General features: G+C 26.0%; 3 protein-coding genes across 3 annotated transcripts in view; 1 reads left to right on the forward strand and 2 right to left on the reverse strand.

Moving 5' to 3' along the window:
• Window positions 1-37: 37 nt before the first annotated feature.
• On the reverse strand, window positions 38-1,982 carry LOC113789826 (N-fatty-acyl-amino acid synthase/hydrolase PM20D1-like). The gene is made up of 4 exons (XM_027339414.2): window positions 1,566-1,982; window positions 1,247-1,479; window positions 604-1,164; window positions 38-542 (listed from the first exon to the last, which is right to left on the reverse strand). The coding sequence occupies exons 1-4, from the start codon at window positions 1,864-1,866 to the stop codon at window positions 75-77; spliced, it is 1,563 nt and encodes a 520-aa protein (XP_027195215.1). The 5' UTR covers window positions 1,867-1,982; the 3' UTR covers window positions 38-74.
• A 1,337-nt stretch (window positions 1,983-3,319) lies between these two features.
• LOC113789726 (uncharacterized) overlaps window positions 3,320-23,566 on the reverse strand; it is a 41,061-nt gene continuing 20,814 nt past the window's right edge. The window contains exons 3-6 of the mRNA XM_075823495.1: window positions 13,105-15,699; window positions 12,790-13,029; window positions 5,755-6,005; window positions 3,320-5,683 (exon numbers count right to left, since the gene is read on the reverse strand). Coding sequence (XP_075679610.1) covers window positions 5,426-5,683; window positions 5,755-6,005; window positions 12,790-13,029; window positions 13,105-15,699 — 3,344 coding nt within the window. The 3' untranslated portion in view covers window positions 3,320-5,425. The remainder of the gene's footprint in view (window positions 5,684-5,754; window positions 6,006-12,789; window positions 13,030-13,104; window positions 15,700-23,566) is intronic.
• On the forward strand, window positions 6,109-7,133 carry LOC142645937 (uncharacterized). Its single transcript, XM_075823507.1, is given in 4 exon segments — window positions 6,109-6,122; window positions 6,463-6,542; window positions 6,545-6,782; window positions 6,827-7,133. Coding segments are annotated over 4 exon segments (594 nt in total). The 3' UTR covers window positions 7,089-7,133.

Consider the following 23,566-nt stretch of genomic DNA (forward strand, 5'->3'; position numbering starts at 1 on the left):
ATGATGATGAGAATTACAAACAAACAAAAAAATGAAATTTTGTTTTCGTTTTTTTATTTTTTATTTTTCAGAATTTAGAATTCATCTTTAAAAAATGCAATATCTACTTGAGCATCATTCGAATTCATAATAACATGATGATAAAAATTAACTAATTTTAAGTAGTTATCTTTTGATATTCGTTCATTATGGCCATGTACAATTGAAAATTGTTCCAATGTAATATAACCGGGTGAAAAACGATAAATATTATTTGTAAAATTTAGATACCAACGTGTATCGGTTGCAGCATACATAATACCCGGTATGATTGCAATATCGGGAAATACCTGTTGTATACTTTGTCGTATTGTTTGATAACCAAATGAATCATGACCATATGATGATATTGGATGTGGTTGTATGGCAACACCTAACACTTCAACTTTAATCTGATCATCATTAATTATTTCAATATCACGTCTTAATACATCTTCAACACGATTTAATGGATAAATACGATGATTTACAATTGCTTCAGCTTTACCCGGTAAAACATTATCCTAAATTTTGAAATTGGAATTGAATAAAGAGTAAATCAAATTAAACAAAAGAGAATAATACCTTGATTCCACTGGTAAATATTGTTACAGCTGTTGTTGTCCGTATAAAGCTATTCATTAATTTATCATTTTCAAGTAATTTAGCCACTAATGGTGAAAATAGCCATAGATTTGTATACATTATTCGATATGGTAATGAACAATATGGTGCCAATGATTCAATCATATCTTTTTCCGGTCCATGACCAAACAGATTTGGATGACTATCGGCATTCAATTTAGATACAGCTTTAGCTAAACGAACAATACTGGTCTGTTTGGGCGGTAATGATGAATGTCCAACAGCACCATCCGTACTTAATTTTATATTAACCAAACCTTTTTCAGCAACACCAATCATCGCTACATCACGACTAACACCCGGTATTGCATTACGAAATATGTATGGTCCTTCATCAAGTATATATTCAACATTATCCATATTATTTTCAATCATATATTTAGCTATTTGTGCTGCACCATCTAATCCACGACCTTCTTCATCATGACCGATAGCAATATAAAATGATCGTATGATTGGATTTTTATTTTCCAATATAAATTCCAATGATTCCATAATACCCTTGTAATATAATGATGAATACAAAAAAAATAATCAATTTTATTTAGTTTGAATGAATTCATATCGACAAAAGAATAAATACCATAACAACACTTTTTAAATCTAATGCACCACGACCATAAATATAATCATTAAAAATTTGGCCTTCGAATGGATGAAAATCCCACATATCTTCTTGTACTGGTACAACATCCATATGTGCTAATAATAAATATGGTTTTAATTGTTGATTCGATCCATTTATTCTATATAAAAGACTTAATTCATTTACAATTGTTAATTCTACTGATGGTGATGAATGTATCAATGGAAAACCTATCAAATATTGAAGAAACAAAAAAAAACAAAAATTAATCAATCAATCAATCAACCAATCAATCAATTAATTGAAATAAACAAACTTGAATTAAGAAAACGATGAAATTTCAATATTTCATTACGATCATAATTTTTTGGACGTCTTGTTATTGTACGAATTTTTAATGAATCTTGTAATCGTTCAAATATACCACGTTCAGCTGTAATTGCTTTATGATTAATACCATATAATGGTATATAATTTTCATTTGTTGGACAATATGAATTGACCATATATTGTTGTACTAATAATGTACGACAAATTATAATCAATGATAAAAATGTAAATGAAAATAATAATATAAATATGGCCACTTTTATCACATCACAAATTTTAATCTTCATTTTTTTTTGTAGCAAAAATGATTGTTTTATTTTTATAATTGTAAAATTTGGGAAAAATAGAGAAAAAATTTATATTTAAAGATTCAAAACAATCTAATAAAACACTAATATGGATTATTTATTTTTTTGTATTTGGATGTAAAGAAAAAACAAAAATCAAAAATAAACTCCCATTTCATGTTTGAATATATCAAATAACATGATAACATAATAATTGATGATGATTATGATGATATGATCAACAAGTAAAATTCAATATTATTAGAATCACATGTATCATCGATCGATCGATCGATTGATTGATTGATGTCATGAACAAGGTCGATTTATCAATTGAAAAAATGAAAAAATTTCCATCATCATCAAATTGAATCCAATATTGGGATTCAGTAATTTTTTTTACGAATTCAACCGAAAATCTAAAATAGTTGATATATTGGTTGTTGTTGTTGTTGTTATTTCTCTCCATCAACAACAACAACAACAACAACAATAAAACAACAACTTTTTTTTTGATCAATTTTTAACTTTTTAATTTTCAAATTTTTTTTTTCAAATGACCAAAATTTAGGGTACGCGTGTGTGTGTGTGTATAACTTGTTTATTTATTTTGTCTGCATGGTTTGAATTATCATCTACCAAAAAACAAAATAAAAAATGCGAAAGAGAATGTTTGTGTGAGAGAGAGAGAGAGAAAGATAAATATGAAAAAAAAGATTTTCCATTTTGGAAAATGATAAACCAAAATTTGAACCAAAAAAAAATGGAAAATCAAATCAAAATAAAACGAGGTTAACACCATTGAAATGAGATAACATCGATAGAGTAAATGATGGAAAAATTCTCATTTCAAACAACACTCTTGTTTTTCATCATCATCATCATCATCATCAATTTCCTCAATCTAAAATTAATGCGAATATAAATGATGATGTATATCGACTTTTTATATTTCTCAATTTATTTTTTTTCTGGTTAAAATTTGATATTTTTTTTCTCCCAATTCTCTCTCTCTCTCTTTCTTTTTAATGATAATCTAGTAATTTCTAGTTACAAATATTGATAGTTTGGAGTGTTTCTACAGAGAAACCCTTTATTATCATCATCATTCATCATTCAACACGAATCAAGAATTCAGTTCCGTAATTCCAATGGAATTGTAAATTTCATCATTACAAAATTACAAAATTACAAAATACCTTAAATACCGATTTGATGAGCCATCTATTGAGCGAAAATTAAAAAAAAATCTTTGTTTGGAATCAAGATCAATAGATGGCAAACAAAGCACATAGAAAGAAAAAAAAAAACGTTCGAATTTGACAAAAATTGAGAATCAAAAAATTCCTAAACGTTCGAATATTAAAAAAAAAAAATTCAAAACATCCTTTTTCTGCATGTCAACCCTTCATTATCATCATAATCATTTAGTAGCAAAATAAAATTTAATCAATTTTAAGTTTTAAAAATTTTATTTGTTGAAAAAATTTTATTTTTTCCAATAAAAATTGAAATGAAAACAAATAAACAAACAAACATGGAAAGAAGAAGAAGAAGAAGAAGAAACAAACAGGAAAAAAAATATAATAATAGTCATTTGAATGATAAAACAAACAAATAGGGATAGAGAAAATGGGGAAAAAAACAATGATTGGTTTTATGGTGGAAATCAATAACATTTGTCAAAAATAAAAAGAAAAAAGAAAAAAGAAATGTTTTTGTTATTCGTTGAATTTGGATCGAATCAGATTTGAAAAATATTGATATTTTTTTTAGTGATTTTGATTGCACCAGGAATTGTTCTGTTGTTTTTTCAAATTATATAATTATAATTATCAAACGAATCATTGAAATGAAATTTTTTTTTATTAAATCGATAATTAAAATTCATCATCATCATCATCATCATCATCATGGAAGAGAATTGAGAATGAAAGGAAAAAATTCTGATGACAATTTTGTTGTTGTTGTTGTTGTTGTTGTCTGAATCTGGAATATTATAATGATCAACAACATTCATTTCATTAGTTTGTTGTTGTTGTTGTTTTGATTGAAATTTTGTTTTCAACAACAACAATCATTTTGATTGATTGATTTTGTTTAACCCTTTTTTTTCTCCCGGAAAAAAAATAATAAAGCTGTCATTTATGTTGCTGTGTGTCCAGTGTCCAAAAGAAAAAGTAACAATGTCTGTTTCCGTGTTAATGATGATTGTATTTGTTTGTTTTTCTTAATTTATAAATGCAAATTATAATAATTGATTTGGAAAGAAGAAAATACTTGAAATGAATTCTCTGTGTGTGTTTGTGTGTTTATCAATTTATTTAATTATGATGATTATGATGATGATGACTAAAAAACATATTTAAGAAACCAGACGAAAAAAAACATTATAATGATGCTTCAGTGTTTTTTTTTTTTGGAAAAGGGGGAATCGGAAACGGAAATTTCCATTTTTTTCAAACGAAATGTAAAATTCTTAAAGAATTTTAATAAGAGAGAGATAGAAACAAGGAGAAAAAGAAATGTTTTACAATAAAGACAAATGATGATGATGATGATAACGATAACTAACGAATGAATGAATGAACGAACGAACGAACATCTAAAATGATAGAATATTTTTTGCCAAGTTGAATTTCTTTGTTTGTGTGGGTGGTAGGTTAATGTCAATGTTGTTAACATGATGGTCATGGAATAATAATGTTGTTGTTGTTGTTTTGCTATGATGATAACTAACATTTTGTTGGTTGACATTTAGAATAGAGTGAAAAAACAACAACAACAAATTTGAAAAAAAATATTTAAAAAAACTAAAAAAAAGTGAACAAAATAATATCTAAGGTATATATATGTTTCTGATGAAAAAAATTTCAAACATTCAATTCCCATGATGAAGTGGGTGGGTGTGTGCGTGGGCGGATGAAATAACGAATGAAATGGAATGAATGAATGAATATAAATGCTTATAGTATTTGAGACGAATGTAATACATTAACAACAACAACAACAATGACAGAAATAAAAAATATGTGTGTGTTTAGATGGGGTTAATAATGATGAGCATATGTTGATGATGATGATATTGGAATTTTATATTTTATATTTTTATTGATCGAATATATTCAATGATAATGATGATGATGATATTTGTTGTTTAAAAAATGTGATTAAAACAAAAGAATATACGAATGAAAAACAGAATAACAAATTGAATAATAATAAGATAATTAAAGATTATGTTCGTGTGTTTGTGTTTGTTCGTTTCATAATAATAATAATAATAACGATAATAATAATATGTAAAAGATATGCAAATTATAATGCGCAGCTATGATGATAATGATTGATTGAAAAACAACAAAAAAATGCAATTGACAAAGAATTTTTCGAAAGGGTTAAAATGAATATTTTGTTGTTGTTGTTGTTTTTTGGTCACATAAAGTATAGAATAATGCAAATAGATAATAAGAAAAAAGAGAGAGATCTTGAATGTTCAATATATAAAAAAAGAGACATTCATTCGTTTCAAATGATAAAATATTGTTTTTAAAATTATTTATTTGGTTTGATTTTGATTATGATTATCAGCTAAAAATTGTTGATCAATATCTGAATTTATTGATAAATTATTTGCTGCTGTTGTTGTTGTTGTTTGTACAGTGATTGTAGCCGCAATAGCCATTGTTGATGATGGTGATAATAATTGTCCATTTAATGATGGTGATGATGATTGATGTTCAGTATTTTTTATACTGTCATCAATCATCATCTTGGATTCTTGACCCTGTTGTTGTTGTTGTTCATTAATTCGGAACTAGTTTTGATTTTTTAAAGTTTTTGTTATTATTCATTAAAACATAATGTTAATTAAATAATAATACTAACCATAACAAGTTGATGAAAACGTTTTAAATAATTAACACGTTCTTTACGTAAACGTAAACATTCAGATTTATAATGTTCAGCAACTTGAATTGATTCTGAATAACGTCGTTCAAGATCTTCTAAATATTCTTTTTTTCTTTGTCTTGAACTTTGTGCTGAACGTTTATTACGAATTTTACGTCTTATTTTACGTAAAATTTTTTCCTCTAATTTTGTTAATGATCTTGCATCGGATGGAAATGTTGGATGACCTGTTGATATAAAAAACAAAACAAAAAAAACGCAGGTGATAAAATTTGAACGACTTATTATGTAAATATAATATCGTTGATTCGAAACTGATTGCATTCGCTGATGATCTCACTATTGTCTGTTGGGCAACTAATACAAGATTATTGAATTCTAAAATTATTGAATGTTTAAATTTTATTGAAGATTGGTGTGCAAGCCGTAAATTGGTTATCAATCACAGTAAAACCAATATACTTTACCTTTTCAAAAAAAATCATCCAATAATTCACCATCGTAACCACACTATTCATTCTTCATCATCAATCAAAATTTTGGGATTAACGTTTAGCAATCATCGTTTTAAAAATAAATTGAATTTCTCTCAACACATCAATAATATTATTGATAAAATCCAAAATCTTTTCCGTATTTTTTTTGCATTAATTAGTAATACGTGGGGCATCTCTTTTAAAAAAGATTAAACCTTTTTAAGGGTATGGTTAGACCTGCTATTACTTATGCTTGTGATATTTGGTTTGAGCATATTAATCTGAAGCAAAAAATAAATTGGATTCGCTACAACATAGATTTTTGATCAAAACCACTCATGCGTATTGTACTACTCCGAAAAACATCGTTGCGGTTATTTGTAATATTTGTCACCTTTCCGATTATTGCTTGTTGTTGAACTCAACCAAAAATATAGATGATTTATCTATTCGAAAATATGTCCGTTCTGATATTGCCAGTAAACTTATCACCGGTTATTATACCAATACAAATTGCACATTTAAGATGTTTTTGATTCGTCCAATATCCCAAAAGTTTTCCAGCCAAACTTCTTCAACATGCAATTTGTTAGTGGACATGGTAACTTTAATTATTATTTGCATCGGTTCAATCTTTTTCATACATCTTCTTGTGATTGTGGCTTTCATGAACAGGACTCAATACATGTTTTGCTAACTTGTCCATCGTTCTCTTCTATCAGAATACATAGTTTTTCAAATTTGTCCGAAATTTTTTCATCTAAATTCAGTTTTCACATTTTTAATTCTTTTTGTAAAAATTACTATCATTTAAAATGTATCTCTTCGCAATAATTTTTTGTTTTCTTTTTGTACTTTGTTAATTTTTCTTTAATATTATCGCACAAATGCCTTCGGGCAGCGTGTGTTTAATAAAAATTTATTATTATTATTAGGTGATAAAATTAGTAAGAGGAAAAAAGGTGAGAATAAACATTAACGGTAAACAAGTACAAAAATTAATCAAATTGACATTGAACGGAAAAAATGATTAAAATTTGTTTTTTTCCATTCATTATCATCAAAGTTCAATGTTTGTTTGCTTTTTTTTGCTAACATCAAACAAATTTGTATCAATTTCATTCAAATTGCTTGCTTCGATTTTTTTTCTTTTTATAATTATCATTGCTTACATAAGCAATAATTAAGCCAAAAATAAAATTAATCATTATGATAATCATTTTCACATTACAAATATATTCATCAAATTTTGATGACATATATGAAAAATCTTTTATTCATTCAAATGGACAAAGAAACAAATTATCAAATTTCTGAATGAAAAAAAATCAAATCAAACGCAGAAAATTAATTTAAAATTAAACAAACAAACAATTTTGTTTCGGTGTTCAATTTCAAAACACCTTGATTATTCAAAAAAAAAAAAAAAATTCAAACTGAGTAAACATCAATTGAAACGATGAATGACGAAAAAAAATTAAAAACATCGGCAAATAGGATCAACAACAACAACAAATGATCATATATAACCAATTTGAATCTATTTTTCAAGTCACGTAATTTTGTTCAACATCATCGAATTGTGTCCTTTTTTTTGTGAGAGCAAAGTTTTCGGAATGAATGAATGAATGGAAAGAAATTTTTCGGCATAAACTTTTTTTCCGGGAATTTTTCCATTTCTTCTTCTTTCATTCTTTAGAATCTTTTTTTTTTGAAAAAAAGGAAAGAAAGAGTTTTTTTTATGGATGTTAAATGATCTTGAATTGTTTATTATTATGAACAAATTATATCATAATATTTATGAATATTTTCAACGGAAGAAGAACAACAACAAAATAGAAATTAACAATGAACTTTGAATATATATTTAAAAAAAAAAATCCATAAATAAATTCCATATGACCTCTCTCTCTATATATATTCTTTATTAAGTTAAACAAGAGATTGTCAAAGTTCAAAATAGAAATTAAATTAAAATAATAAACATTACAGTCAATTTAGTTTGGTGGAACGAACAAAAACAAAACAAATATCTCTATGTGACAACCTGTATTTTTTCTTTTTGTTTGTTTGCTTGTTTTTTTTTGTGTTACTAACAATCAATTAAATTTTATTATGATTTTTATTAGCCAGTTAAATAAATAGGAGAAAAAAAGTAGTGAATAGTGAAATTTACTGCCATGGTAGTTAGCCAAAAAAAATAAAACTCTTGAATTTGAAAAAAAAGAACTCTTGGAACAGAAAATCTTGTTTGTTTTTTCTTTTTTTTTTTTTTTGATATTCACAAATGATGCAGACACATTTGGACAACCAAAAGGATAATTTTCTTTTTTTTTCTGTTTTGTGTCTCGTCTTAACGATTATTACCCGTATAATAATCGTTATATATTCACTTATTACTGATTCATTTTATTAACTTATAGACTTTTGATTTGAATGGATTTTTATTCTGTAATACAAGAAACCAAAAAAATAAAAATCATCAATTCTAATGAAATAATAATGATATTTTATCGATTAACCTGGTTGAATAAACTATAATTGTAACAAAAATAATTTGAATAAATAATTATCTGTATGATTACAAAAGATTTTTCTTTTTTTTAATAGCTTATTGATCATCATCATTAATACATTAGGATGATTCAAATGTTTCATTTGAAATTATGCTATTATAATAAAATAATGATGATAATGATGTTCCATCAATGAATTCTATCATTTTATTTTCTTCAAAATAGAAAGAAGTTAATTGCAATAAAATTGTTTAAAAATTTATGTAATTTTCCTATTCTATTCATTCAGGTATTTTCTCCCAAAATAATAATATTATTATTGATAAATATTATGATGGTTTTATAATAGGTAACAAAAAAAAATTTCCGGTAATTTTATTGATGTTTGTAGTAGTTGGAAAAAATACAAACAAAACCATTGTGTATTGTGGGTTTCTTTTTCTTCTTCTCTCTTTTTTTTTTTAATATTTAAATAAATTCCTAGAATTTCATTTGTTCCCACTATACTAGAAAAATAATCGCCCCTAAACTAGCCAATGATGATCACAACAACAATTCGGTTACAATGTAATAGGTTTCCATTTCTAAACATTGAATTGAATTGAATTGAAAAAAAATGTATAATTTACCATTATGTGGTTGATATATATTAATCGTATTGGTATAGCGATTATTGCAATTGGACTGTCTATGTCTGTATGATTATATTATATAATATAATGGCTAATAATAATCATCATAATCGTAATAATAATAATAATAAAAAACCTACGCATCAAAAGAAACATTCAATAGAGGTAGTTCAATGATGATGATGATTATGATGATTATGATGTTTTTTGGTTCAGCCATTAGTTTATAGAAATCAATGAAGAAGAAGAAGAAGAAGAAAAAAAATTCTGCTAATCAATTTTCTATTGACAAATTTTCTTTTTCTTTTTCTTTTTCTATTCAATTCTATGGTTTCCTACGGTTTGACTATAGGAAAACAAAATCCTTTCAATATTTTTTTTTCTTTTCATTTTTTCATTATTAAACCCGGAAACACGATTTGATTTTTCTTCGTTGGTTTTTTGTTTTTGTTTTGTTTTGTTTTTGTTTCTGAATTTCATCAAATTCAATTCTTGGTTATGAACAGAAAATGATTTTTTTTCCTTTCATTTTTTTTTATTTTGTTATCCGACGATAATCTTAAATGTAAACAAAACAAAAGAAGATTCTTGCTTGGTTCATAAAGTGTTGTTGTTGTTTCATCATAACAATATTTACAATGAAGAGAAAAAAAAAATTCAAATAAAGTTTAAATATTTGTCAATAGCATCATCATCATCATCATTGAATTATTAACATTTTTTCTGTTTTTTTTTCTTTCTTTCTACCCTCTTATAATAATCAATTATTCTTCGTATGAAGGATGCAACAACAACAACACAAAATCTGTATGTTGTTTGTTCATAAGCTTGAATGAAAATTTCTGAAAAATTTCTCTCTCCTTCTCTCTTTATAGTGAATTTTATTTTTGTTGTTAATGTTGAAGTTGAAAGCAAAACCAAAAACCGAAAAAAAAATTCGCTAAACTATCATCGAATAGAAAACATTACCATGTTACTATGATACTTTATTATTATTATTATGGTTAAATAATCAGATTGATTCTTATGAATATTATTATTATTTCATTAGAATTTGTTGTTGTTGTTGATGATGATCACTATAGTTTTATTATAATCCATTAACATTTTACATTCACATGTATAAAGATTATTATAAATTTCTTCATCATTTTTTTTCTAATTCAATCAATAATGTTCATCATCATCATCGTGCATTATGTCCGAAAAAAAATTAAAAAGAAATGTAATTTTGAGGGAAAAAAATTCCCAGGAAATATTAGTTTGTTTGCTTTTTTTTCATCAGAATTTTTTCATTACAAACAAACAAACAAAAAAAAAGATACAATGGAAAAAAAGTTTTGATTCATTTCATTGATGATTGAAATTGAGTTTATTTGATGACCAATACTGTGTTGATGAAAATCAGATCAACAAGTTTCCCAACAAGCATACAATCATTGATGAATTTAACAACAAATCGATTGTGAAAAAAAACAAGGAAAACAAAAACAAAATTCTAATCTCATCACAACTTTAATGTTTTTTCTGCAAAAAAAAATTCTGCCAAAAGTTTAATTTACAAAAAAGTTTTGTTTTTTGTTTTTTTGTTGTTGTTCCATTTTTTATTTCATAAAAAACAAAAAAAAACTTCTGCTTGTTCAAATTCATATTTATTGATGAAAGAATCAATACCAAATCAAAATTCAAACAAGTTTTCGAAAAGAAATCAAAAAAAAAAAATATGATTTTTTCTGAATAAAAAAAAATCTTAAATTTATGCATTTTTTTGATTGTTGTTGTTTGGTGAATCCAGAAAAAAAATGAATAAAACTTGTAATTTCGAAGGAAAAAAATATTATAACAACAACAACGATGATGATATTAGCATGATGACGAACTCTGAGGAAGAAAAAAAACCGGAAAAAGGAAATTTTTTTTATTCTCAAAAATTTTCCAAACAAAATTATGATAAAAATAACATTCTTCTTCTTCATTCGTTATGTATGAAAATTGGTAAAGAAAAAGCAACCTCAATCTCAAATGAATCTCAATTTCAATCCAAAATCAAATTGAAAAAAACGGAAATACAAAATGAAAAAAAAAATAATAATAATATGAAAAAAGAAGAGAAAATTAAATCACAAAAATAAACATAAAATTGGTGTGAGATTCACATCCATCCATCCATCCATCCAAAATCTTCAACATTGATAATGATTATATAATAATGAATAAATGAAAGAAATTTTCATTGAAAATTGTTCATCATATAAGAGAGAGAGAGAATTTTTCCAGAATCTAATAAAGAATACACATAGTGTGAACGGGCTTTTTTTCATTTTCTGATTACAATTATATCATTATCATTATTATTATCCATTTGATATAATTAAAGATTTTTTGTTTATATATCCTTATATTCTTTCTTGTGTGTGTGTGTTTGTTTGTTTGTTTGTCTAATGAAATCATTTAATATGATGAAATGGATAGGTTAGTTTAGCCTAACATCCTCTTAATCATCCTTATATAAGAAACAACTTTCTTTGCTTTTCTCTCTCTTTTTCTTCACACATTTTTTTTCTCCGCTCTATGTAAATATTAAATGAAGAAAAATGATGATAAAGAGGAAAAAAGAAATAGCGCCCAGTGCAAAATAAAAACGAAATGAAAATACTTGGAATAACAAGCAAAAAAAAAAAAAAAAAAAAAAGAATTAAGATTGTTTGAGTTTTTTTTTACCATTTTCTTTCTTTACTAAAAGTTTCATTATAAAGTTTAGTGTTTCCAATTCACAATTGGATTCTCATTTCACATCATCATCATCATTATCATTTTTCGTTTGTTTGAAAAATCTATTTATAATAATAATAATATACATCTCTGTGGTGGTAAACAATAATAAATCCTTATGGTTATATAACCTTTAGGGCATATAATCGATGATGATGATGATGATTGAGAAAAAAAAAGTGCCAATGAAAATTTGATAATAAGTATGATAATATCAAATAAAGAAGAAGAAGAAGATGAATGAAAGAAAATGATTCTCAAATCAGAATCGAAAAGACAGAAACGAAACGAAATGCAAAAAAAAATCTCTATTATTGAATAATAAGCTTTTGTAGACTTCACAATTTCACTATTAGTTTGATAATGTATAATGAAATTGTTACAGAAACAAAAATTTCTTTTCACTTTTCCCCCTTTTTGATCGAATCAATGAGAAAAAAAGAAGAAAAAGAAAATCTTATATTCGATAATGACATTATTATTATCTAATTTTCTTATAAAATTCAATAAACATGAAATTTTGTTTTGTTTTGTTTTGAATTTTTTGTTTTTCTCTTCTGTGTTTCATTCATTCATTCATTTCATTTATCATAATAAACAAACAAAACCACCCACCTTCTTTTATTAACAAACGTCGTTCTTCATCAGTTATTTCCGTATCGATTGTTCTTGAACCACGATTATTATTGTTGTTGTTGTTGTTTCCATTACAATTTGATTGCTGTTGCTGCTGTAGATGTGATCGTTGTTGTGAATGTGAATTTAATGAATTTCCGGACATTGTTGATTTAAGCAATGATGTACCACCACCACCACCAGCAGCATTATTATTATTATGTTTTAAAATGGAATTTTCTATAATTTGAAATAAAAAAAAAAAACGTAAAGAATTTCTTTCTATTTTTTTTCTGGGAAATTTTCTCTTCTTACCATTCATATGATGACTAGATGATAAAGAATTATTAATCTGTTGATTCTGTTGTTGTTGTTGTTGTTGATTTGTATTTGATGAACGTTTGGATTTTTTTGTAGTTGGCCATACAATTGTTGATTCTTGTTGTTGTTGTTGTTGTAATGATGTGGATTTTTGATTTTCATCAAAAAAATCAATACCAGTTGGTGTTGTTGTTATTGTTGATTGATTCCAACAATCATCATTATCTTTAACTTCATTTTTAATTGTTTGTTTTTGTTGTCGTTTACGTTTAACACCATTACAACCATTATTTAATGATGATTGTTCATTAGCATTATTATTATTATTATTGGTCATTGGATAGACAATAATTGGATATGTTGATGATGATGATGTGGATTGTTGTTGTTGTTGTTTATTTCGTTTACCATTAATTTTTGTTGAAGATTTTGTTGATTTATTCATTTTTGTACGTCCATTTTTACGTTGTTGATTATTTTTATCTATTTTTAATGATAATGATTTGGATTGTTTATCAGTTGTTGATTTTATTAGAATTTTTCTATCTTTATGTTTTGTATGGTTATTATTGTGGAAATCTTCATTACCACCACCACCACCACTACAATTATCATCATCATCGTCATCATCAACAGCATTTGCATCAATATCATCATCATCATCATCTTCTTCTTCTTCGTCATCATCGTAATCGTCATCAAAATCATCATCATCATCTTCTTCTGAATCTTCTTCAGTTGTTGTCCATGGAGATTGATGTAATAATTTTTCATTATTATCATTATCATCATTTAATAGATCATCCATAAAATACATTTTTGGATCAGATGAACTATCAATAAGAAAACTTGTTGCAGGTAACATTGTTTGTTGATTTTGATGATGATTATGATTATGATGAAGATTCATTTGTTGTAATGATGAATTTAATAAATTATTATTATTTGTTGTTTGATTTAATTGATCATCAAGCATTAAATGATTATTACCACCACCGATGCCATCATCATCGATAGTTTGATTATTATTCATCATCATCATTGTTGAATGTAATTGTTCTTTATTACGAATCATCATCATTGAATGATTTTTATTCAATGATGATGATAATAATAAATTTTGATTAGTTAATTGATCATTCGGTATTAAACAAGATGTTGTTGTTGCTAACAATGATGCTGCTGATGATGATGATGATGATGATGATGTTATTGGTGATGTTGATGATGATATTGATGATGGAAATAATTCAACAGAATTTGTTCGTGGTGATGATGATGCCGATGATGTTGATGAATGAAATGATGATTCAGTAAAATCTGTTGATAATTTATGAAATTGTTGTTGATTTTTAATATTCATCATCATCAATAAATTTCCATTATTATCATTATTATTAATCATAAAAGAATCATATGAACATTGATTATTATTATTATTTTGTCGATAATGTATTTGATTCAGATTCTGTTGATTTAGATTATTTTTCAACGATTTATTCAATAAAATATTTGATAAACCATTATTTGATGATGAAGATGATGATATTGATGATGAAGAAGATGATGAAGACGATGATGATAATGATGATGTTGATGATGATGATGTTGTTTTGGTTGTTGAATTTGTTGTTTTTGTTGTTGTTGTTGTTGTGTTCGTAGTCGTAATTGTTGTATCTCCAGTCGTTGAGAATGGATAATAAAATTGTCCATTGAGCGATAATGAAATCATTGATAAATCATCATTTAAATAACAACAACGTGAATCAACAACATTATTATCAATCGATGTTGATGATGATGTTGATGATAAAAGTATATCCGATACATCCGATGGTGATGAAAACAATTGATGATCAGCTGTTTTTGTCGATGATGATGAGGATGATGATATTGATGTTGGTGGGGTTAAATTCGGATTAATCACTAAATTATCATGATGATTATGATGATGAACTGATGATTGTTGTTGCTGTTGTTGATGATGATGATATCCATTCGATAATTGATTAATTGTTTTAATTGATAAATTATCATTGGCAGTACCATTATTTTGTTGTTGTTGTATTGATGAATTTTTTGGCGATAATGATGGCGATGATAATGATGATGGTGATGATAATGATGGTGGTGGTAATAACAATGGTGGAGGTGAAAGTAACATTGGAATCATTGATTGATCATGATGATGATTATGATGATGATGATGATTGATACCCTGATGATTTGTTGAAATTAAATGTGGATCATTTGAATCATATTCTTCAAGTATTGTTTGAAATAATCCTTCAGTATCATCAAGATCAATACCATGAAATAGATCCATTGATGTTGCTGCTGATGTATTGTTCATTATTGTTGATGAATGTTTGGATATTTGTTCACAACAATTGGTTTGTTGTTGTTGTTGTTGTTGTGATGAAACAAGATTATTAAAATTACTATCATCATCGTCATCATTTTCATCATTTTCAAAATGATGATTATTATTCGTTCCAGCATTTAAAGATGACGTTGTCGTTGTTGTCATTACTACTGGCCAATCATCATTGACCCCAACAAGATCATCATCATTCAATGATGATAAATCTATTTCAAAATGAAATCAAAAAAAGAAAGAAAAAAATTCTCATTATTTCTTTGTTTAACAAATTGCAAAATTGTAAGGAAATTTAATTTTATCATCATCATCATCATCATCATTTCCTGATCTGGAACAACAAAATCAGAATATTCTTATCCACTACTTCTTTAAAAAAATTTTGTTTATTTCTTTTCACTTTCTTTTTCTTCTTTCATTATAAATTTTTTTTTCGAAGATTTTTTCAATTTCGGTTCCTAAGGCCCACACACACACACACACACATGATTGAAGTGAATATTTTTTTTATGACCATATGATGATGATTGTTGATGATTCTTCACAATCAATGTAGGATGTTTGACAGCAGCAACCAAAAACAACAACAAATGTATATGAATGATGCAAATGGCAAAATTATTGTTCAATTGAATCATCACTGGCAACAAAAAAAATTACTGTCCCAAGCAGAAAAAAATCCGATATACATGTATATATAGAAGAATGTACGAACAAAAAAAAACAGCAGAATCCAAATTGAATTCAATTCACACTTACACCCATTTGACGATAAGATGCAAAAAAAATGTGCAATAATAAAGTGGAATTTAGATGTTGGAAAGAAAAAAAAATGAAATGTAAAAAAGAAAATAAATCCCCAAGATTCAATATAAATATAATCTAATCTATCAAACGATGATGATGATGATGATGACGCCAACGTTTGTTGATTGATACACCAACACGTTTTTTTCCTACACGGATACGCAACAATATTGATGCTGCAATAATATTTTTCATTTTCTGGTACGGTAAATTCTGTAATTCATTTGTCGTTCACTTTTTTTTTGTTTCAGTTTTATTTCCTTCATTCGGTATTCTGGAATAAACTGTGTATTCTATATGTGTAGGATGTCAATTTCTGTGCTTTTCAACATCAAATACAAAGGGATATTTGTTTCTACTGTTTTTGTTTGTTTGTTTGTTTGGTTAGTCGTGAAACAAAAATTATTTAAAATTTGGTTTTGTGTTTTATTCACAGCATACAGTTATTTTTCACAGACGAAAATAGACATGAATGATGATGACGTTCAAAACCAAATCCTAGAACTCAAAAACAATCTCAATCAATCGAAAAAAAAATCGAATCAAATTAATCACAATAGAGAATTGAAATTCAATTTAGAGATCAAAATTTGGAAATTCAATCCATTGATTATTCTGTTTTCAATGAAATAATCTTGTACAAAAAGAAACCATATTATCATCATCATCAACAGTCTCTGTATTGCGTGCGTGTAGGTATAACTCGGTTTTTTTCTCCATCATCATCATCATCATTATCATCATCAATTTGTTTCTAAATATAATTTTATATTTGTAACAAGAATTTATTGAATCAAAATCAAATTCTGTATCCAATTCCTTTATCAATTTATGTTGATGATATTTTGGATTGACAAAATTTAGTTTGTTAGTCTGGGATTTTTTTTTTTTTTTTTTGTTTTTTTTTTTTTTGTTTTTTGTTTTTGTTTCAAACTAATCAATAATAAATTATCTTGGTGTGATTATATAACTGGATTTTACTATCATTCAGGTTTTTTTTTCATTGACATTTTTCAATTTTTGTACGAAGAAGCAGAAAAAAAATGATTGATTGATCGATTGATTGATGTCTGTGTATCACAAGCTGACATAAGCAAAATACTTTATTATCACTTTTGTTTTCAATGATTTTCATAGAAAAAAAAATGTAGACAAAATCGACACAACCTGATGATTTTTGTTTGTTTGTCAAACAAAAAAAAAAAAAAAAAAAGATTTATTCCATACACACCCCTGCTTAGATATATAACCTCTAGTGTAAAATACTAGTTCTAGAGGTTCTTTTGAAAAATAAAAATTATTATTATTATTATATTCCATACACACCACACACACACACATACAAATCACATTACCCAAGATTATTACTCAAATAATTGATATTATCTTGTGTTTCCGAATTAAAAAAAAACACATGGGGGGATAAAGTAAAAATAAAAATAAAGTTTCAATTTCATCACATAAACACATTGGCAAAAAAAGACATTAATCTAAACACACAGAGAAAATGAAATTATCCACAACAATTTTGTTTATAAGTAAGTAGTGATCGATAGTAGATTTATAAAAATCTTGGATTTGCTTTTGTGTGTATCGGATTAAAATTTGATAAATCATTCGTTTGTTTTTGGTAAATTCAAAAATGTTTGTAATTTTCCAATTTTTCACACTTGATTCTTATAAAAAAACACAGAATTATTTATAAATACAAATAACCGTGTGATGATCTTTCAATTAGAAACATGGAAACCAAAAAAAAAAACACTATTTCAACAGTAAATACACATCTCATTAAAAATATAGACATAGACAATGATAATGATGATGATGACTGAAAGAAAACAAAACACGAGACTAAACAAGTAAGAATATATGGTGGATGGATGAAGAAAACATCAACAAAGATAGTCAAAATAAATGAAAAAAAATTTGTTTTTCTTCATCTATTTTTACAGTTACTGTGTAAATATATTTATACTAAAAATACTATCAATCTTTATTTATTTATATCACATAATATAAATACGTATTACGTGAATATAAGGAAGTAAACAAGAATTCAAAAAGGATGAATAAAATAGAGAAGGAAAAAAAAGAGTTAAATAAGACGATGAAATAATAATAACAATAACAACAACAAAATCTTAAGCAACTTTTTCTTTAAATATAATTAAGAATATAGAAAATTCATAGACAGAAAAATGCATTCGGGTAAACAAAATGAATTTACTCCTTTATTTTTTTTTTTGGTTGTTGGTCGTTGTTAAAATGAAAATGTCAAAATAAACGACTGAGACAGAAAGGCCGACAAATAAACAAATAGATCATCATCATTATCATCATGTTTGGTGTATATCATTTATTTACCCTTTTTTTTCATCCACAAAATGTGTTACTGTTTTTTTTGTTGTTGTATATCGCATTTCTATGAATAACAAACCAACCAACCAACCAAATAGGCAAAATTAAAAGAAAAACAATAACAAAACTGAAGAACTAATGAGAAGAAGAAGAAGAAGAAAAAAATACAAATTCACCCGAATGAAAATGAACTGAAAAATTTCCAACCATTTTTTTTTGTATTCGATTAATAATTTACTTAATTTGGTCATTTATTTTTTATTCTACTTAGTGGTTGCTGTTGTTGCTGTGGCTGGTTTTTTTTTTCTTCTTCTTCTTCATTTTTTCCGGTTTCGCTGGGAAAAAAACCAATACCACAGATATTAGATAACACACACACACACCACACACAAGCATACATCATATATGTATGGTTTCTAATCATCATTTATAACATCAATATAGATGAATATATAGATCATTGAACGAAATAAAAAAAAACAAAAAAAACCAGAAAAAAAATTCATCATAATATGGCCCTAAAACAGGATAAACAACAACAACAACAACAAAACTTTGATCATAATCATGACCATTTTTTTTTTTGTTTTATTCTAATCATAATCATCATCATTCATAAATAAAATGCCGATTAATATGATGATGATGATGATGATGACGATTATTATTAATATTAATTGATGATTGAATATTAATATTATTTTGAATAATAATAATAATAAATAAATATATATGTGATCAGGGTAGAAATAGTAACAACAACAACAACAACAAAAAAAAAGTAATGAAATGAGAATAGTACATTACGTATATGAATGAATGAATGAAATGTAGTGATGAAGAAATGTAACCAGAACAAAAAAAAGAAACAAAAAAAAGCGACCTAGAATATTTCCAGAACCAGAACCAAAAACATTTAAAACAACAACAACAACAACATGATTGGAAAAATATAAAAATAGAATGAATAAATGAATGAATGAATGAACAAACGTGTCAGATACACGAAAATATTATTAATATTTTCTTTTTTCTTTGACGTAATTTTCTCATCTTTATGGGTAAAAAAAGAAAGAAAGAAAGAAAAAATTTTCAATGTGTTTATTGATAATAATAATAATAATAATAATGATTTAAGAATTTTTCTTCTTCCTAAACATTTTCATAATCATCGACCCAATTTTTTTTGAAGGAAAAAATTCATTCATTCAAATTGGATCAATTTTTTTTTTGGATCTGAAAGATGTTTTGAAGAAAAAAAAACTCTCAAAAAGAAGAAACCAAAAAAAAAAAAAGGTAAATCTAGCGGAATTGATCCTTAGTATCCTCATCGATCTATCCACCTACACATATATAGTAGCAGAATAATGTTTTTTGTTTTGTTTTTTTAAATAAAAGAAAAAAAAATATAGAATCGAAACACGCACAATGTTTTTTTTTCATTATAATGAAAATTTAATGAGAAAAAATTGATGATGATAATGATTTTGAAAGCAAAACAAACATGACATCATCATCGATTGAATAATGAGAAATGGACGGATATTGAAATTGATAATTATTTATTCCGGTTAACAACAAAAAGAGAGAGAAGGAGAGAGAAATATTTTTTTTTTTGTTTTTAATATCAAAATATCTGATGTCCAACCGAGTGTTCAATCAATTTTCAATCATGAATCCCAAACACCCAAACCAAACCAAACCAAAAAAAAAACCCAGAATACAGGAATAAAGGATTAACACTTTATTTTTATTTTTTTTGTGAGGGGATAGGGAAAGAAAATTTGGATACAGGAAACCATCAACAGCAACAGCAACAGAGAGAGAGAGAGAGAGAGAGAGAGAGAGAGAGAGAGAGAGAGAGAGAGAGAGAGAGAGAGTGGGCGAAAATTCAATATGATTCAAATGAAAACACACGTATATGATGTATTTTATTTGGTGATTGGAACATAACATCATCATCATCATTGGAACCCGATTGGATTATGATGATGATGATGACGAAAACAAAAAAAAGAAAAACATTTTGTTTGATTTTGACATTACAAATGATGATCTATAATCATATTTATATTTGTAAATGTAATATTTTCTGTAAAACAACAACAACAACAACAACAGAAATCTAATCCATACCGGCAATGTTGTTTGTTGTAAGTAATCTTTACTCATTTTTCTTCCCGAAAAAATAGAAGAAAAATTTCATTCCAGTTTTTTTTTTGATTAAATCCGAATTTGTTTGAAATTCATTGATTATCATTATTTTTTTTCTTTTTTTTTTTTTTGATATTTTATTTTTATTGATTGACATAGATAAATAGTTTGTGTACGTGTGTATATGGTTTGTTGGTTGGTTAGTGACAAAAAAAAAAATAAATACAATCGATGGTAATATCGATGACGACAATCGATATTTATTTTTATGACATTCAGGAAAAATAAAGGCCAAATTCGTGTATATTACGTAATAATTTTTTTTTTTTTTTTTTTTGTTGAAACAAGTTAGCAACAGCTTTAAACACACACACACGAACAACCATAGATAAAATCCAGAAGAGAAAGAAAGAAGAAAAAAAACGAAACAGATTTATTTTAGTTTTTGTTGAACTTACCAACAACAACAACAACAACACACATATAACGGATTATAAACGGTTATTATACATAAAGTGAATTTGTTGTTAGCGATAGTGGTGATGATGATGGTGGTGGTTTCAAAATGCGATAATCACACACACACACACACAAACATCGGATGTAAAACGAAAATAAAAAACGGAAACTTTTTGCAATTCAATTAATTTTCTTCCCCTTCTTTTCCCAAACACACACACACAAAACAGAATTCTTCCTATTTCATACCACTTATGTGAACAAACAAAAAATTTCATTGCAAAAAAAAATTGATACAAAGTAATCAGATTTTGTTATATTTTTTACTTTTTCCCCTCTTATCATGGGCTTTAAAGCCGAAGTAGTGGTAATTTTGTTTATTGATATTTTTTTTCGTGGTGCATTTTGAAAAAAAATCCACAAGACAGTCTGATACAGAATTTTCGTTTTTTATTATAACGATAATAATAACTTTCAAATGTTATTTTGGTTGTTTATTCGACGAGATTCGTTTGGTATTCAAGGTTTTTTTTGTTCCAAGTCTGTCACAATGTTCACATTATTGTGGTTAGGGTAATAAATTTTTTGTTGTTGTTGTTGTTGTTGTTCGCTGAAGCTTTTTTTCTAATAGTTTCTAAGTGAAAAAACACGTAATAAAGCAATATCAGTTTATGCAAAAAAACGTTACGTTCTTTATTCAAGTATTAAACTTAATCTTGAACATCATTAATGATGATGATAATAATAAGATGTCAAAAAAAAGAAGTTTTCATAGACTTTTTTCATGAAAAAAAAGGATTAACCAATATGACCGATATGAGCAATTGGTCATAATGTGTGTGTGTGGAAAAAAAGAATTCAAACAGAATAAAATTGTACTGTTTGTACATAGGATCAATTGATTGATTGATTGATTGAATAAATAAACATAGGTAACAGATGTTTTGTTTACCTTGTTGTTGTTGTTGTTGTTTTTGTTTCTTAGCCAAATAAAACAAAACAAAAAAAAAAACAATAATAATCATCATAGAAAAATAATAATAACCCTTTGAATTCAGGAATGATCCATATCGTTTTTTGGTTTTTTTTCCCGGATATTGGATTATTATTATTATCATGTAAAAAATTTATTTTGTAACCCAAAATGATTAACCTGTCAAACAACAAGAATTACGTTTCGTCATTCGTTTTGTCTAATAATATATCGTTTTTGTTGTTGTTGTTGTTGATGTAGGAAAATTACCGATTATAATCTATTTTTGTTTTATTCATTCATTCATTAATGATTCTTATGAAAATTGATGAAAAGAAAAACATCTTTTTCCAAACAAAATTGGTCGAAAAAAAATATATACTTCCTACTTACAACCTCAACCATTTTTCTTTTCTTTTTCGATGTGAAAACATTACATATTGTGTGTGTGTGTCTACATCAATTCCAAATGAATGTATCATTTAAGTAGAACAAAAAAGAAAAGAAAAGAAAAACTGAATATCTTAACTATATTCATTTTATATATATATAGAAATAAAAAATTCATCATTTCAGGCATATTTTTTATTCATTCATTCGTTCAATCACTACGAATATGTAAAAAAAATGTATCAAGGGAAATTGGGATCATCATCATCATGGATAAACTATCATCATCATCGATGATGACGGAAAAAAATCAGAAAAGAAAAAACATCCTTATTTCAAGCCAAGTAGTGAAGAAGAAAAAAAATTAAGTAACTTGCCGGAACACACAAGTTATCGAGAGAGAGAGAGCGAGAGAGAATCAATTCGATTAATTTTAATTGCATTTATTTATTCATAAATATATGGAACTAAAACCAGAAAAAAAAACAAAAAACAACATCGATATTAACAACAACAACAACAACGAAAAAAACATTGATAAATTCCTGGAACACACACACCACATATATATAGATAAATGGTCCATTTTTCTATCGAATCTTTTCACTTTACATCGGTCGGTTTGTACAAGCAGATTATTGTACGATATCCATGAATGAAAATCGAAGAGAATCGATAATTTTCTTATTCGAAAATGAATAAAAATGATGATAAAATGAGATAAGGAAAAACATCTTTCTTTATTCACAACGATTATGATAATGATAAAATTAGATTATTATTATTATTATTATTATTATTTTCTTCTTATTCAATGAACATGTTGTTGTTCATGAAAATTTATAAATCGAATCAAGTTTTAGTTACAATTATTATCGATTAATTAATTTATATTTACGATATACAATTTTCATTTACTAGATTCTAGATTC

Source organism: Dermatophagoides pteronyssinus, unplaced genomic scaffold (assembly GCF_027571235.1).
Source record: "Dermatophagoides pteronyssinus isolate colony J.1.1.1.1 unplaced genomic scaffold, Derpt_VIB-CSIC_2022.12 sq0030, whole genome shotgun sequence".
Lineage (NCBI taxonomy): Eukaryota > Metazoa > Arthropoda > Arachnida > Sarcoptiformes > Pyroglyphidae > Dermatophagoides > Dermatophagoides pteronyssinus.

What these genes read in the sequence shown, in the direction of transcription:
- LOC113789826 (XM_027339414.2), bottom strand. Translation starts at nt 1,866, where the DNA reads ATGAAGATTAAAATTTGTGATGTGATAAAAGTGGCCATATTTATATTA. An exon ending in ATTTAAAAAGTGTTGTTATG is followed by an intron (nt 1,165 to 1,246) that starts GTATTTATTCTT and finishes TTATATTACAAG; the next exon opens with GGTATTATGGAATCATTGGA. An exon ending in TATTTACCAGTGGAATCAAG is followed by an intron (nt 543 to 603) that starts GTATTATTCTCT and finishes TTCAAAATTTAG; the next exon opens with GATAATGTTTTACCGGGTAA.